The 13,617-nt window shown below is 41.4% G+C and overlaps 1 protein-coding gene across 1 annotated transcript in view; it reads right to left on the bottom strand.

Annotated features, from left to right (window-relative positions):
- The window catches only part of LOC138962464 (centrosomal protein of 290 kDa-like), a 58,843-nt gene extending 46,639 nt beyond the window's left edge, over window positions 1–12,204 (bottom strand). Inside the window, exons 1-15 of the mRNA XM_070334289.1 lie at window positions 12,048–12,204; window positions 11,586–11,639; window positions 10,872–11,024; window positions 10,177–10,290; window positions 9,656–9,724; window positions 8,411–8,500; window positions 7,768–7,890; window positions 7,345–7,462; window positions 6,356–6,462; window positions 6,010–6,081; window positions 5,547–5,617; window positions 4,219–4,411; window positions 3,548–3,621; window positions 1,293–1,443; window positions 407–590 (exon numbers count right to left, since the gene is read on the bottom strand). Of these exons, the coding sequence (XP_070190390.1) occupies window positions 407–590; window positions 1,293–1,443; window positions 3,548–3,621; window positions 4,219–4,411; window positions 5,547–5,617; window positions 6,010–6,081; window positions 6,356–6,462; window positions 7,345–7,462; window positions 7,768–7,890; window positions 8,411–8,500; window positions 9,656–9,724; window positions 10,177–10,290; window positions 10,872–11,024; window positions 11,586–11,639; window positions 12,048–12,143 (1,669 nt within the window). The 5' untranslated portion in view covers window positions 12,144–12,204. The remainder of the gene's footprint in view (window positions 1–406; window positions 591–1,292; window positions 1,444–3,547; window positions 3,622–4,218; window positions 4,412–5,546; window positions 5,618–6,009; window positions 6,082–6,355; window positions 6,463–7,344; window positions 7,463–7,767; window positions 7,891–8,410; window positions 8,501–9,655; window positions 9,725–10,176; window positions 10,291–10,871; window positions 11,025–11,585; window positions 11,640–12,047) is intronic.
- Between the last annotated feature and the right edge of the window lie 1,413 nt (window positions 12,205–13,617).

The following is a 13,617-nucleotide window of genomic DNA, read 5'->3' as shown; positions in this document are numbered from 1 at the left end:
GTGTTGTTTTCAGGGCAAATTAAAGCCAGCTATTTGTTGTTGTTGCTGTGTTGTTGTTTGTGAGTTTTGTGTGTGTGTTTTGTGTTTTTGTATTACTCCAAACCATATTCTATGTGTTCTCTGTATATCTGTTTTAAAACACTTCTGACGTCTTTCTGAAAATTCTGGTTTCAGCACCCCTGGGCAGACCCCTCAAGGGCAAAATGTGACTGCAAATATGATCATGTTGCAGGGATATAAAAACCCACAGCTATAAGTAATTTACAGTGGATCCCCACTTTTAAGACCCCACAATTTTAAGACTCCCTCACTTTTAAGAACAGATTTTCTCAGATTTGTTTAGGTCTTAAAATGGGGATTAACCTGTTTTTAAGTTAAATGGCTAACACAGAAAGGCAAGATGTACCTCTGGGTGTGGTTGGGTGGCCGCCCCTCTGCTGCAGGGCCTCCATGACCTCCTTGAGGCCGGCCTCCAGGTGCTGATTGTCCTGCTCCAGCTGCTTGGTCTGAGACCTCAGCTCTGCCAGCTCTCGGTCCATCTGCGTCATCTCCACCAGGTTCTGGCGATAGTCCTTGTCCAGCTCATGGTTCTGCAAAAATACACTCATACACATAAGATGATAAACATAGACACAAAAAAACGTTATTGTGGTGCATTGTACAAATGGTTAAGCAACCTAAGAACTTTATGTCTAAAAGCATCTTTTTCTTCTTTGTTCATGGGCTGAAACTCCTCTGGCTTTTATGTGTATGACCGCTTTTACCACAGCATTTGGGCAGCCATACGCCGCTTTCAGGGTAGACACTGTGCATGATGAACAGTCATTTACAGATATTATAATTGCACAGTTCATTGTACAGATAATATAAAATAAAGAGATACTAAAGTCACGTGATAGTGTAAAATCAAGACTGCAAGTCATTCTTCTGTGATAACATGGAGTACACACACACACATGCACGCACGCTCACACAAATAAACCAAAGTTGTCCAGTTTTTGCATCCTTCTTCCTGTCTCTAGCCCCAATCTGAGCCTTTCGTCCACAAGCTTTTGCAACTGGCAACAGAGAAGGGTACAGTGGAACCCCCCTTTTAAGACCCCCAATTTAAGACTCCCTCCATTTCAAGGCCCTGTTTTCTCAGACCTTCTGTTCATAACCTCTGTAAATTTACCACCATTTTAAGACTCCCTCCTTTTTAAGACCTGATTTTCTAAATTTTTTGGAGGTCTTAAAATGGGGGTTTCACTGTTCTAATTACCGACCCCTAAAGAACAAAAAGGCCAACATACCCTCATCTGTGATTCCTGTTTCTGGACCTCCCGTCTGATGATGATGGCGGGTGATTCATTGTCGGCCTCCACCTTCCGCTTGGTGCGCAGTGTGTCCGTGTAGTCCTGTACCGCAACCATGTCCTGTGCTGTCAGGCCCAGCTCCACCGCTCTGTAGCACACATATACACACATGACAGATAGACACAACATTTTCCTTTCCTCTCATTTCATTTAGTATCCCAATGCTGGAAAATTCAGGTCGCTTCCCCCCCCCCCCAATGAAAAGCTAGCAGCAACAGAGTGGCGCTACCCACGGGTGTGCGTGTTTAGATGTAATCAGCCAACTGCATTTATGGCAGAATGACCAAGGAAATTTATGTGCCACAGTGGTGACACGGGGGTGGAACATGGATACTAGATTAAACATGGAGATTAAACATGAGCGATTTGCAAAAAGACTTAGTTAACCGACACCTCTCTGATAATTTAGAATGTACATGTGGAGCATGCCCGGAAGATTGTGAACATTTCTTGTTACACTGTCCAAAATTTAAAGAACATAGAACCATTTTATTCAATAGTCTGCCAACACACGTTCTAGACTGCAAAACACTCTTGTTTGGAAATACTGATTTAACTATATCTTTGAACACAAAAATATTCTCTGTTGTACAAGACTATGTTATGTTAACTAATCGCTTCGGCTGATATTATATTAACTGTGCAATTGATGCAGCCAGGCATTCTCTCTCTCCCTCTCTCTCTCTCTGTCTCTCTCTTCCTGTTATTTGTATAAAATATAATGAAAGATTATCAAGATAAAAATATAATGAAAGATTATCAAGATAAGTGTTGAAGCAATCACTTGTTCGCCATGTTTTTCTATCGGAATGTGTATTGATTATCATTTGAAGAACGTGTCCATAAGCAATCTGCTTGTTAACGTTCTTAATGTTGTTATTGTTTGAAACGTGTGTATGAGAAATTGAATAAAACACGCTTAAACCAACATGGATACCATCTCTAAGTCTGAACATAAAATTGACTCGTGTCCGTCCCGGCCCTGATTCGAACCCGTTACCCTTGCATCACAAGTCCAGTGCTCTACCAACTGAGCTACCAGGCCCCTCATGACAGACAGAACAGTCACACACATGAGTACACTTATACACCCACCCAAAGCATTTAATCACCTCATCTTAAACCTAGGGAAAGTGCAGAATCTCAAGGATACATCAGGGCTTGGGATATTGACGCACTATTCAACTGAAGACATAATGATTTGACACCTTTTCTTTGTAGCTTCTTACTCAATTTCCCCATACAAATCTTAATGACACAAAAAAGTTTACCAGTGCTCAAGTTTACAGATCAAACAAATTCCGGAAAAAGAAAATCAAATAATTTCAAAATAGACATGCTTAGGAATGTTTACATTTTCATCAATACTGCTTTTCTTTTTAACTTGCAGAAACAACAAGTAAACATACAACAGATGTGCAACCTTCACAAACTGTTAAACCACCTCAAGACAAGGAGATTGCCATTCCCACATGCTTTAACAAAAAGGAATATGAAATAAATCCAAAATAACTGTTCCACCACCATGCAGACCCCTACCGCACTGTGGTGGGCGTCTCTGCACCACTCTTCTGTTTCCGAAATCTTTTTGAAATATTATTATTAATGATACATCTGAAAATTAAAATAACGTGCCATTCAAAAACCGAAGCAAGACAAATAAATGCTGAGGTGAATCACTTTCAAGAACTGCACTGCAACATCTATGTTACCTCCTTTGCAAATTATACATGCACCTTCTTCTTTTGAAGATATGAAAAGAGGATAACTCTAGCTACTAATGCAAATTCAAAATTACAAATGTAGTTCAGGGTTGTTCTGTATTTGTGTGGAATACAAATTTACCCATTATATAAACTCACACGCACGTCAACCAATCATGTCAAGTTAATTTCCAAAATTCAATAAAAGACGTAAGGATATTTTCCCATGATCCTGAGACCCAGAAAACCCAACTCAAGCCAACCTACTTCCATTTGTACAGATTAGTTACAGCTCTGCAATACAAGTCTTCAACTGCTCTCAACAAGATCACACACACACACACACAAATTAAAAAAAAAAAAGTCAGGATGAAAGTTGTTGGTTAATTTGAACACTTCATATTCCCGCAGGTGCCAGGAGACTGGTTCCACTTAACTCTCATTTTCTCTTGTTGTCTGTATCTGCCATGAAAGGATGAAAAAGTGTACCTCTTTCCTAGCTGCTGACCCAGCTTCCGGATTTTCTGCTTGTCATTCACTCTCTCTTCTTCCAGTTGCTCAATCTGTAATTGTCAAAAAGAACTTGTTCAATGATATTCAGTGTGACTCCTGACTACTGCTTAACACTGCCAAATACCAAAATTGTTCTTTTTTTTATCATCATTTACAACAAACACTTCTTCTGAGTGAAAACACACCTCAACAATATTGATTCAGGCTCCTAAAATTGTTCACACTTGAGCAAAAAGTAAATCGGTTTTTAAATAAACAAACAAAGAAACAGATAAATAAATACACAAATAAATAAGTAAATAAATAAACTCAGCGCATTTAAAAAAATAAAGAAAGAAAGAATAAACAGAAACTCTAACATAAATCTATCAATCAATCACTCCATCTAGCAGTAAATTAAAACAAAATAAATAAATAAATAAATCAGCCCCAAATCACTCACTCACTCAGTCAATCAATCAACTTAATTGAGACATGGGAACTGGGAGGAATGCAAAAGTCAGAAAGTGATCTATGACTTGCACATCATGTACACATTCTGGGCATGAAGCATACAATTGCTCTGAAATTGTATCCCTTGGGCTCACAGAAAAAGTCTGATTTCAGCCCAAAGTCTGAAGATTCTCATGTGTGACTGATCCACCAACCTGTCTTTGCAGAATGAAGTTGAGTGCCTTCTCCTCCTCCTGCCTGATGGCCTTGTTCTTGCGGAACTCTGTGAGGTCCAGTGGTGCGCGGGGGTCCATGCCCAGCCTGTAGCGCAGCTCTTCATTCTCGTCCAGGATCTCGTTGATCTTCAGCTCGGCCTTGTTGATGTACTGGGTCAGCTCCTCAATTTGCCTGAAGTACAATATCACTTTACAGTGGAACCCCTCTATTAAGACCCTCCATTTTAAGACTCCCTCCCTTTTAAGACCCTACATTTGCAGACATTCTGTTCATAACATCTGCTGATTGACCTCAATTTTAAGACTCCCTCCCTTTGCAGACATTCTGTTCATAACATCTGCTGATTGACCCCCATTTTAAGACTCCCTCCCTTTGCAGACATTCTGTTCATAACATCTGCTGATTGACCCCCATTTTAAGACTCCCTCCCTTTGCAGACATTCTGTTCATAACATCTGCTGATTGACTCCCATTTTAAGACTCCCTCCCTTTGCAGACATTCTGTTCATAACATCTGCTAATTGACCTCCATTTTAAGACTCCCTCCCTTTGCAAACATTCTGTTCATAACATCTGCTAATTGACCTCCATTTTAAGACTCCCTCCCTTTGCAGACATTCTGTTCATAACATCTGCTAATTGACTCCCATTTTAAGACTCCCTCCCTTTTAAGACCTGATTTTGTAGATCCAGTTTGTATGGGTCTGAAAAGGGGGGGTTCCACTGAACCGACAACACCGCTACCACCAACATACAATCATTCAAATGAAAACATTACACTCAATGGAGGTTTTACTGATGTAAGTGTTTCTGGTGCCCAATAGATAATGTTCAGAAATATCTCTGATGGGGCTCTATTTGTTGTGTAAGAGTGAATACTCTTGCATTTAGTGAGTCAAACTTTTTTGACGTGACAATATGGGCCAGTCACTAGCGAGGGGTGTGTCAGAAACACGTGGACAAGGGGTACATGTAGAAAGCTTGCCTCACTAAAGACAAGAGTATTCACTCTTTCACAAGCCATACAAACGGAGTTATTCCTGGAATTCGTCTATTTAGTCAAACACTATCTCTTATGTCTGAGAGAAGCAATGATGGCTCTTACTTTATTTTGCTAAACATGTCAACAAGTACTTTCTTATTTGTGGGGGAAAAAACCCACACAATTGCTCTTGTAAACTTGCACTTCATAGATTTATATTTCAGACAACAAACTTCTGTGGACTTTGCATAAGTTAATGTGTGGGCTAAATGTGGAGTAAGCTTGAATTTAGTGCCTTTGTATTTTGTCTGAGGCAATGCTGACCTGTCTCTGACGTTGACCTGCGTTTTCTTCTCCTTGATCTCCATGACGGCTTCCTCCAGCCCGTATTCTCCCTGGAGTGAAAGAGAACATTACACCATCTGTCAGTCAAGGCTATTATCCAACCTCTCCCATTTGTATCTCAGCACCTAAACTACCACCTCTCTTGGTTTAAAAACTATCAAAATTAAAGTCTTCTTTGATTATAAAAGCAACACAAAAGCACATTAACAAGAATAAAATTCAATATACAGGCAGGTAAAACCAGGGAGCCAGATAACATCCCACACATTACCAAATGAGGAAAACATTATGTAGCTCAATGACCATTTATCATCAGATAAATAAGATGCAGTTACATGAAACCTTTCCTCCACACAATGCTATGTAATTAACAAAAACTAATTAATTGGCATCTTTTCATAGCTTTTCATTACTAATAATTGTGAAGTCAGTTTCTACGCACCCTCTCATACTGCTGCATCCTCTCCAGTGCTTCGTTCAGCTCCTTGTCTTTGGCCTTGGCGTCTTCCTCTGCCTGTAAGCAAAGACATGTCACACTATCAACATATCTTTCCAAAAGTCCTTTGATGTGTCACACCATGAACATATCCTAAAAGTCTAGTGATATGTCGCACGCTGACCATATTCTTATAAAGCCCTGTGATATATCACACAATGAACACATTGTTCTAAAGTCTTGTGATATGTCACACAAGAAACACATTCTTCCCAAAGTCTCTATGTCACACAATAAAAACATTCTTCCAAACGCCCAGTGAGATGCGATAGACCAGACACACATGTTTCACCTTTTTAGCATCTTCCTCTGTGTTCTTCAGGTGTTCTTTGACATTGCCGAGTTCTTTCTGCAGTTCTCGGATCTTGTTCTGGTACCTGTCCCCGCCTCCTGCCCCAGCTGAATGACACACACACAAAAGATAACATCAGAAATTAACTTTCAATGCAAGACAGTCAACAGATCCAAAACGGTTTAGCCCATTTGAGTTAAGTGTCTGACTTTATAAATACTATAAAATAACAAAGTCCCTCATGCTGTGAGAATACAGAGGAGGAGAAGAGGGGAGGGGAGGGTTGGAGAAAGGAAGGGGAGGGGAATGGGGGTGGCAAGCATTAAATCAGAGTGGAGGGTTACTGGGGTCTAAAAAGGAGGGTTCCCAGGGATCGCGTTTACGCACGATTTTTGCGTATTTGACGCATTTTAAAAGTCGCTGACTGGTTTTTTTCGCCGTGCCGCGTAAGCCATACGCAAAAATATTGTAACTTTTTCTTGTCTTCACGCAGCGCTTTTGCTCTGACTTAATAATCACCCGATCCTGAAACTGACTATAGGGCTCGAGAAGTGACGACACACATGAAATCTGCGCGTCAAAACTAAAGTCCGTTTCTTTTTGCATCGAAGTATCGCAAACGAACGTAACGAGGGTATTACCAGATAATGTCTTGTCGGATAATGAAACAGACATTAGCTGCTCTCCCATCTCGCGCTTCCAAAAGGCGGAAAGTGTGTCTAGTCGTATTAGAGCGGGAAACAAACTCGCAAGGCCCGAAGGTTGGAGACAGCAGGGGTGTTATTCGACAGGCGTGCGCGGAGTTCGACAGGAAAACTCGCCGTATTTAGGTAAGGAGTGTCTTTAAGTCTTTCGTGCGTGTTTTGTTTGTGTCTGTACGTGTTTTCGTAGTACGCAAAAATATTGGTCCGTGACGCGTTTTTTTCGTTTCGTTGCGTATGACTTACGCGTTTTTTAAAAAGCTAGCGCGACCCCTGGTTCCACTGTACCTCTGCTGAGTTCCGCTCTCAAGTCTTCCACCATGGCGGCGCTGGCCTCCATCTCGCTGATATACTGATTGGTCTGAGCGGTCAGCTCTTCTATCTGCTGATCTTTCTCCTTCAGCACCTGTCAACACAGTGCATGCACAAGTGCGTCAAAACCTGCTAATACTCTATTGCGCTGAAAAAGGGCAATCCTGACATTCTTTACATTTATGTATACTTTAATTTTAGATGTGCACTCTTGCCAGGTGGAACACTTGTCATATATTCATATTCCAAACACTATAGCAACATACCAAGAAAACTTTCTTTGAAATGTATTGATTTCAATGACTTGGTGATTCATCAATAATTCACCTATGGGTTTCTCTGCATAATTAGTTGGTGTTGTTTTTTTTTAGGGGGAAACGGGTTTGTTTTCTAGTTTACCTGTGTAAGTGCGGTGATGGAAGCCTTGTCACTGTCCATGTTGGCAGCAATGAGTTGCTCTCTCATGCGGAACATCTGTTCCTGAAGCTCTGCAAGCTGTTGATCCTTCTGCCCCACCACTTCCTGCAATACATGCACAGCAATGTCAACATGCATTACAAAACATATACCAGGGGTGGCGTGCATGAGAAAGAACTCAACTGGGTGGGACCCAAGTACTGGTTTGGATTGGTTGAAGTCACAAACAAATCTCAGTTTTTCAACCAATCCAAGCAATGGCTTCCCACCCAGTATGACAGTTTCTGGTGCATACCACCCCAGTTCAAAACAACATGCACCACGTAATGACGGGGCAAACAAGTGTTGCCCCTCAGCAGTTATGTGTTCTCATAAAACGTTGTAAGACAATGGGTTTTTATGCTGTTTTATGATTATGGACAGGCTTCAGTCTTTCTTTTCAAGAAATACTTAAAGTTCTGCACAGAAGACAGTGCACAGATGGATTAACTGTATCATGGATCTTCTGAGCTTTGCACTGAAAAATAACACAAAGCCACAGAAACAGACACAGACAAATACAAAGGAGAGCTCAGCCGCTGATTCAGCTGTCTTGCAAACTTCAGAAAGAGAAAACCAGGCAAACCTGCCACTCCTCAATCTTGTTGTTGACTGCAACCATGATGGCGTCATCTGCCTCTGATTTTGACTGCACCTGCTCCGTCAAGTCTTGAACCTGCACAGGTAAGAGCCAGAGTAACAGTTATTTCATTTCTCATAAAAGTATGCAGCTTATAATCCACATATATGCCACTTGTATACTATCCTCAGCTCAAAATTAGTGTAACGATTACAAGGATTGTGTGAAAAGCAGAACAAGGTAAGATATGATATGACTAACATGGGTCCTTTCATTCTGTGCTACATCCAAATGCATACTGTCACTGAGTTTATCATATCCATGTTGTAAACTTTTGGTGACATTTTCTCGCAGCTGTTTTTGACAGCTATACAAATAATTAAATATACAATCAATCAATCAATAGGAAGCTTATAGTGTAACGTTGAGGCTGACGTTGAGGAAGACGAAGCGAGACCACATCACCCCCCACTTCGCTCCTTGCACTGGCTCCCTGTCAACACCCAAATCTCCTACAAACTGTCCACTCCGGTCTACAGGTGTCTCAACGACTCTGCTCCCGAGTACCTTCAATCCTCCCCGCTCAGTGGACCTCAGTGTACACCCAGCCCTCCGACCGTCCCCTTCGTTCTGCTGCTGACCCACTCCGCCCACATCCCTCGCTCGAAACTCGCATCTGCTGGTCAGCGTGCATTTCCCTCCGCGGGCCCCTCTGTCTGGAACTCCCTGCCGCTTGAGCTTCGCCAGAACCCCTCTCTTGACGCGTTGAAGAGTAGGTTGAAGACTCAGTTCTTCCCGTAGCTGGCTGCGACTTTCATGTTCGACGTGATGTGTTGTGCCCCAAAAGACATTCTTGTGCTGTGCTCTGTGAGAGGTGGTTTCTTTGTGCTGAATATTATTTTGTTTGGACCTAGCTATTGATGTGTACATTGTCGTTAAACAGTTGTTTGTTGTATGTTTACCAGGGTTTGCTAGTGTGTGATAGGGTTCGTGTCCGTCTGAAGATGTTAGTTTCATTGTTAGTCCTGTGTTGACAACTCTTCGACAAGCGCTTAGAACTGTACCCACGGAATACGCGCTATATAAGCTTCCTATTGATTGATTGATTGAAACATACATGTTAAAGTTTTCTTGCTTTCAGGCTAAGCTATCTTGAAATGTATACATAATACTGTCATAAACATTACAACAAAAATCACAGTCATCTACGGGAGACTCAGGTATTCCAGATGGTTTTTTTAAATGACTTACCTGGGCTTTCAGTATCTCGTTTTCTTCCCTCAGTCGGTCTGTGACAGAGTCACTTTGTTGGAGGACAGCCTGCAAAACAAAATCACAGAGTTATATCTTCTCCTACGTTATCAATTTTCTCTCATAAAATGACATTTGTTGAACAGGTGGGGCTGTGCTGCTGCTGTTGTTCACAATGCTGTACACTTTACTCCTGACTATGCCGATTCATTTTGGGCATATGTACTGTGTATGCTTGCGCGTCAAGATACCTGCATGTCTCTATTTCATACCAACACACTACCAAGTGGTTTGACTTTGTTCCCATGCATACCCACCTTTATGGAATAAAGCAATAGTAACTTTGTGTGAAGTCTTTCCAAATGATTTCAGTGATTATCTAGTGTCTAATCATCTTTGAAGAATATAACTGTTTACGTCCGTGCATGGGTTGGAATGCATTGCATGAATAAATGTTTCATGACATGTATATTTTAAGAGATGGTCAGACAGACATACAGCAATTCATCGCATGTGCATACCTTGAGCTTGACATAGTCTTCTGTTGTGCGATCCATTTGCGTCACAGCATCTTCCAGGTTTTTCTGCAGGTCATCGCAGCGCTGCTGCAGCATCTCATTTGTATCTGTCAGATTCTGTCAAAAGAGAATAATAAGTCAGAACATAACGCAGCTCTTGGTACACCGAGTTGTACACTTGATTTACCTCAGTTAACACTAATTTTGAGGTAAATCAACTTCAAAGAAGTCTGCTTATGGGATCTAAAGTAATAAACATTTTGTATCTGATTTCAGCACTACAAAATAAAGCAAACTTTACAACAAGTTTTGACTTGTTTGGGCTGCTTGGCATTACTGAGCAACAATTTGTGTGTGTGTGGGCGTAAGTGTGTGTGTGTGTGTGCATGTGTGTGTGTGTGTGAGTGAGTGTGGTTGTGTATGTGTGTGTGTGTGTGTGTGTGTGTGTGTGAGAGAGAGAGAGAGAGAGAGAGAGAGAGAGAGAGAGAGAGAGAGAGAGAGAGAGAGAGAAAGAGGGAGGGAGGGAGGGAGGGAGGGAGGGAGGGAGGGAGGGAGGGAGGGAGGGAGGGAGGGAGGGAGGGAGGGAGGGAGGGAGAGAGGGTGGGAGAGAGGGTGGGAGGAAGGGAAGGAGAGAAGGGAGGGAGAAGATTTACACTTGTGTCACAACACTGCCAGCCATAACTCCCTGTACAACTGACCTGCAGCTCCTCCATGGCCTCAGCAAGCTCGTGGTTCTTCCTGGCCAGCTTCTCCCTGAAGCCCATGTCGTCTCCCTGCTGCGACACGATGTTCTCTCTCTGCGCCTGCACCTGCATCTTGTAGTCGCTCAGGTCTTGTCGCAGCTGGTCGTTCTGCCAAACAAAAACACACTCTGTTACAACACAGGCTGGTTTGATTATAAGGACATAATGCAAACAACTGTTTCCTTATTCTGTATTCAGGAACATTTATTGGTGTCCAAAGCCTATTTTTAAAAAAAATTGGGGGGAGGGGTGACACCAAAGATTGCCTGATAAACTTCTGAAAATTGCCAAAACTTGTACGGCCATTTCTGCAGAAAACAATAAACCCTAGTAAAATCCCTGGTATTAGTCACAGCACAGGGTGGTGTCACATCATTGACAAGCTGACATTTGTGGGGTCATTATTCAAAGATTTGTACTCCTCATAAGTCTGAGCATAGGCAGGTCTGCTGTGGAGTGGAGACATTCACTCTCACTTCATGTCAGTCACAACACTGCTGTAAGATAATAGTGCAAAGAGTTTCATTCTAATTATGTGTCAGTCTGTCGGGAAGCATGCACCTCCAATGCATTCTCTGTGCTAAGCTAAGGTAGAAAGATACAATGTACTTCTCAGGTTGCGCAAAACAGCCAAGCATTACAAATATGGTTAAGAACATAAATACTCACGTCATCTCTCAAATCCTTCAGCTCCTTTTCAAGCTCGCTGATTCTTTCGCTGTACTGAAACATACAATATCCTCATGAGCAATGACTATCACCATTTTCTAGGCAAAATGCCAGTAACAAAAATGTCACAATGAAACTGCCTATTAGGTCTTACTGTGTTCAGTTCACTCATTGTAATGCTCTAAATCTGAAATCTGAAATACTGGTGAACACTTCTATGCTTAAAAAAAATAATAAACCAACAGCTCACGTGATAGCACCACGCTCAAGATGTCTCCAACATCTTCAAAAGTTAAGCGCATCCGGTGGTATGTTCTTTCCTTAATTTTGTGAACTCCATTCCCTTTATATTTTTTATAACACTGCATTATGCAGTTCTGCTGCATGCAATGCAAAACTGAGTTCCACAACTCAGAACAGCAACAACAACAACAAAAGCAGCAGGAAACCACAGCAACACACTTTCTCAGCAGCTCTCTTTTCGGCATTCAAATCTCTGTTGAGATCCTTGATTTCCTGCTTGAGCTGTTCATTGCCGTCTTCCAGTTCTCTGACCATGTCGCGCAGGTAGCGAGAGTCTCGTGATGTGCCTCCCCCTGCCCCTGCCCCTCCTCCCCCGCTGTCAGGGCCAAACCTCTGAAAACAGAAAAACACATTTCATATTACCATAAAAGCTTGATGATTCAAACTCAGGGAATCCCCAACGTCACTGTCTGAATCATATACTTTGGGGATTTGTAGTATGCAAGTGCTAAAATGTTTAATAATCCAAATACCCACAGTCAGAACATGACCATCAAAACAGAGAACTGAGTCTGAAGTTTTACTTTTAATCATGATTGAACAATTTCAATATTCAGAAGTTCCACTCTGAGGTCATTGTATCAAACCATTCTACAAAGAGAGACAAAAGTTGAGAATATCAAAGTTAAATGAAAGATGTGTTAAAAATGTCAAGCAAAGAAGACATTAGCTTTCAAACAGGGTAAATAAACTGAAATTTAACAAATATTTAACATGAAATATAGTATCTATGTTGTCTTAAAGTGGAGAACTGTAAAAATGACATTACCTTGAGCTCACTGAGTTCCTTTTGCAGCTTCTCTTGTTCATTCTTAAGCTCTTGCTCTGCAAAAAAAGACACATTTTATGGTCAACAATCCTTACAAAACGTTTTTTAAAAATCTGTCTGCACAGCTGTAAATGTAAATACTGTACTTGTAAAAGCATAAACACTTACATGCCAATCATCAGAATAATGTATGCAATCTGCATGTCTACTTTAGGCAGGCAAAGTCTGTCATTATCTGTTCAGTGTCCATAGAAAAATAAAATTTAAACACTCTACACATGAGATAGACAAGCTGTGGATTGTTTGTGTATGTCTCCCAAGTGGAAGAATGTTCACCATGGTAGGATCAGTGGGAGGTAATGCCAAGGTAAGTATCTTTAAAACAAAATACAAATGATATCAACAAACAAGTAAAGCTGTACTGTACTCAACAATCCAGAACCCTACAACTGAGAACTGTACTTACAACCCAGAACCCTACAAGTGAGAAGTGTACTTACAACCCAGAACCCTACAAGTGAGAACTGTACTTACAATCCAGAACCCTACAAGTGAGAAGTGTACTTACAACCCAGAACCCTACAAGTGAGAACTGTACTTACAATCCAGAACCCTACAAGTGAGAAGTGTACTTACAACCCAGAACCCTACAAGTGAGAACTGTACTTATAATCCAGAACCCTACAAGTGAGAAGTGTACTTACAACCCAGAACCCTACAAGTGAGAACTGTACTTACAATCCAGAACCCTACAAGTGAGAAGTGTACTTACAATCCAGAACCCTACAAGTGAGAAGTGTACTTACAACCCAGAACCCTACAAGTGAGAAGTGTACTTACAACCCAGAACCCTACAAGTGAGAAGTGTACTTACAACCCAGAACCCTACAAGTGAGAACTGTACTTACAATCCAGAACCCTACAAGTGAGAAGTGTACTTACAACCCAGAACCCTACAAG

Source organism: Littorina saxatilis, linkage group LG3 (genome assembly GCF_037325665.1).
Source record: "Littorina saxatilis isolate snail1 linkage group LG3, US_GU_Lsax_2.0, whole genome shotgun sequence".
In the NCBI taxonomy this organism is placed as follows: Eukaryota; Metazoa; Mollusca; class Gastropoda; order Littorinimorpha; family Littorinidae; genus Littorina; species Littorina saxatilis.
The sequence above is the reverse complement of the archived record's forward strand: the minus strand, read 5'-3'. Positions and strand labels throughout refer to the sequence as shown.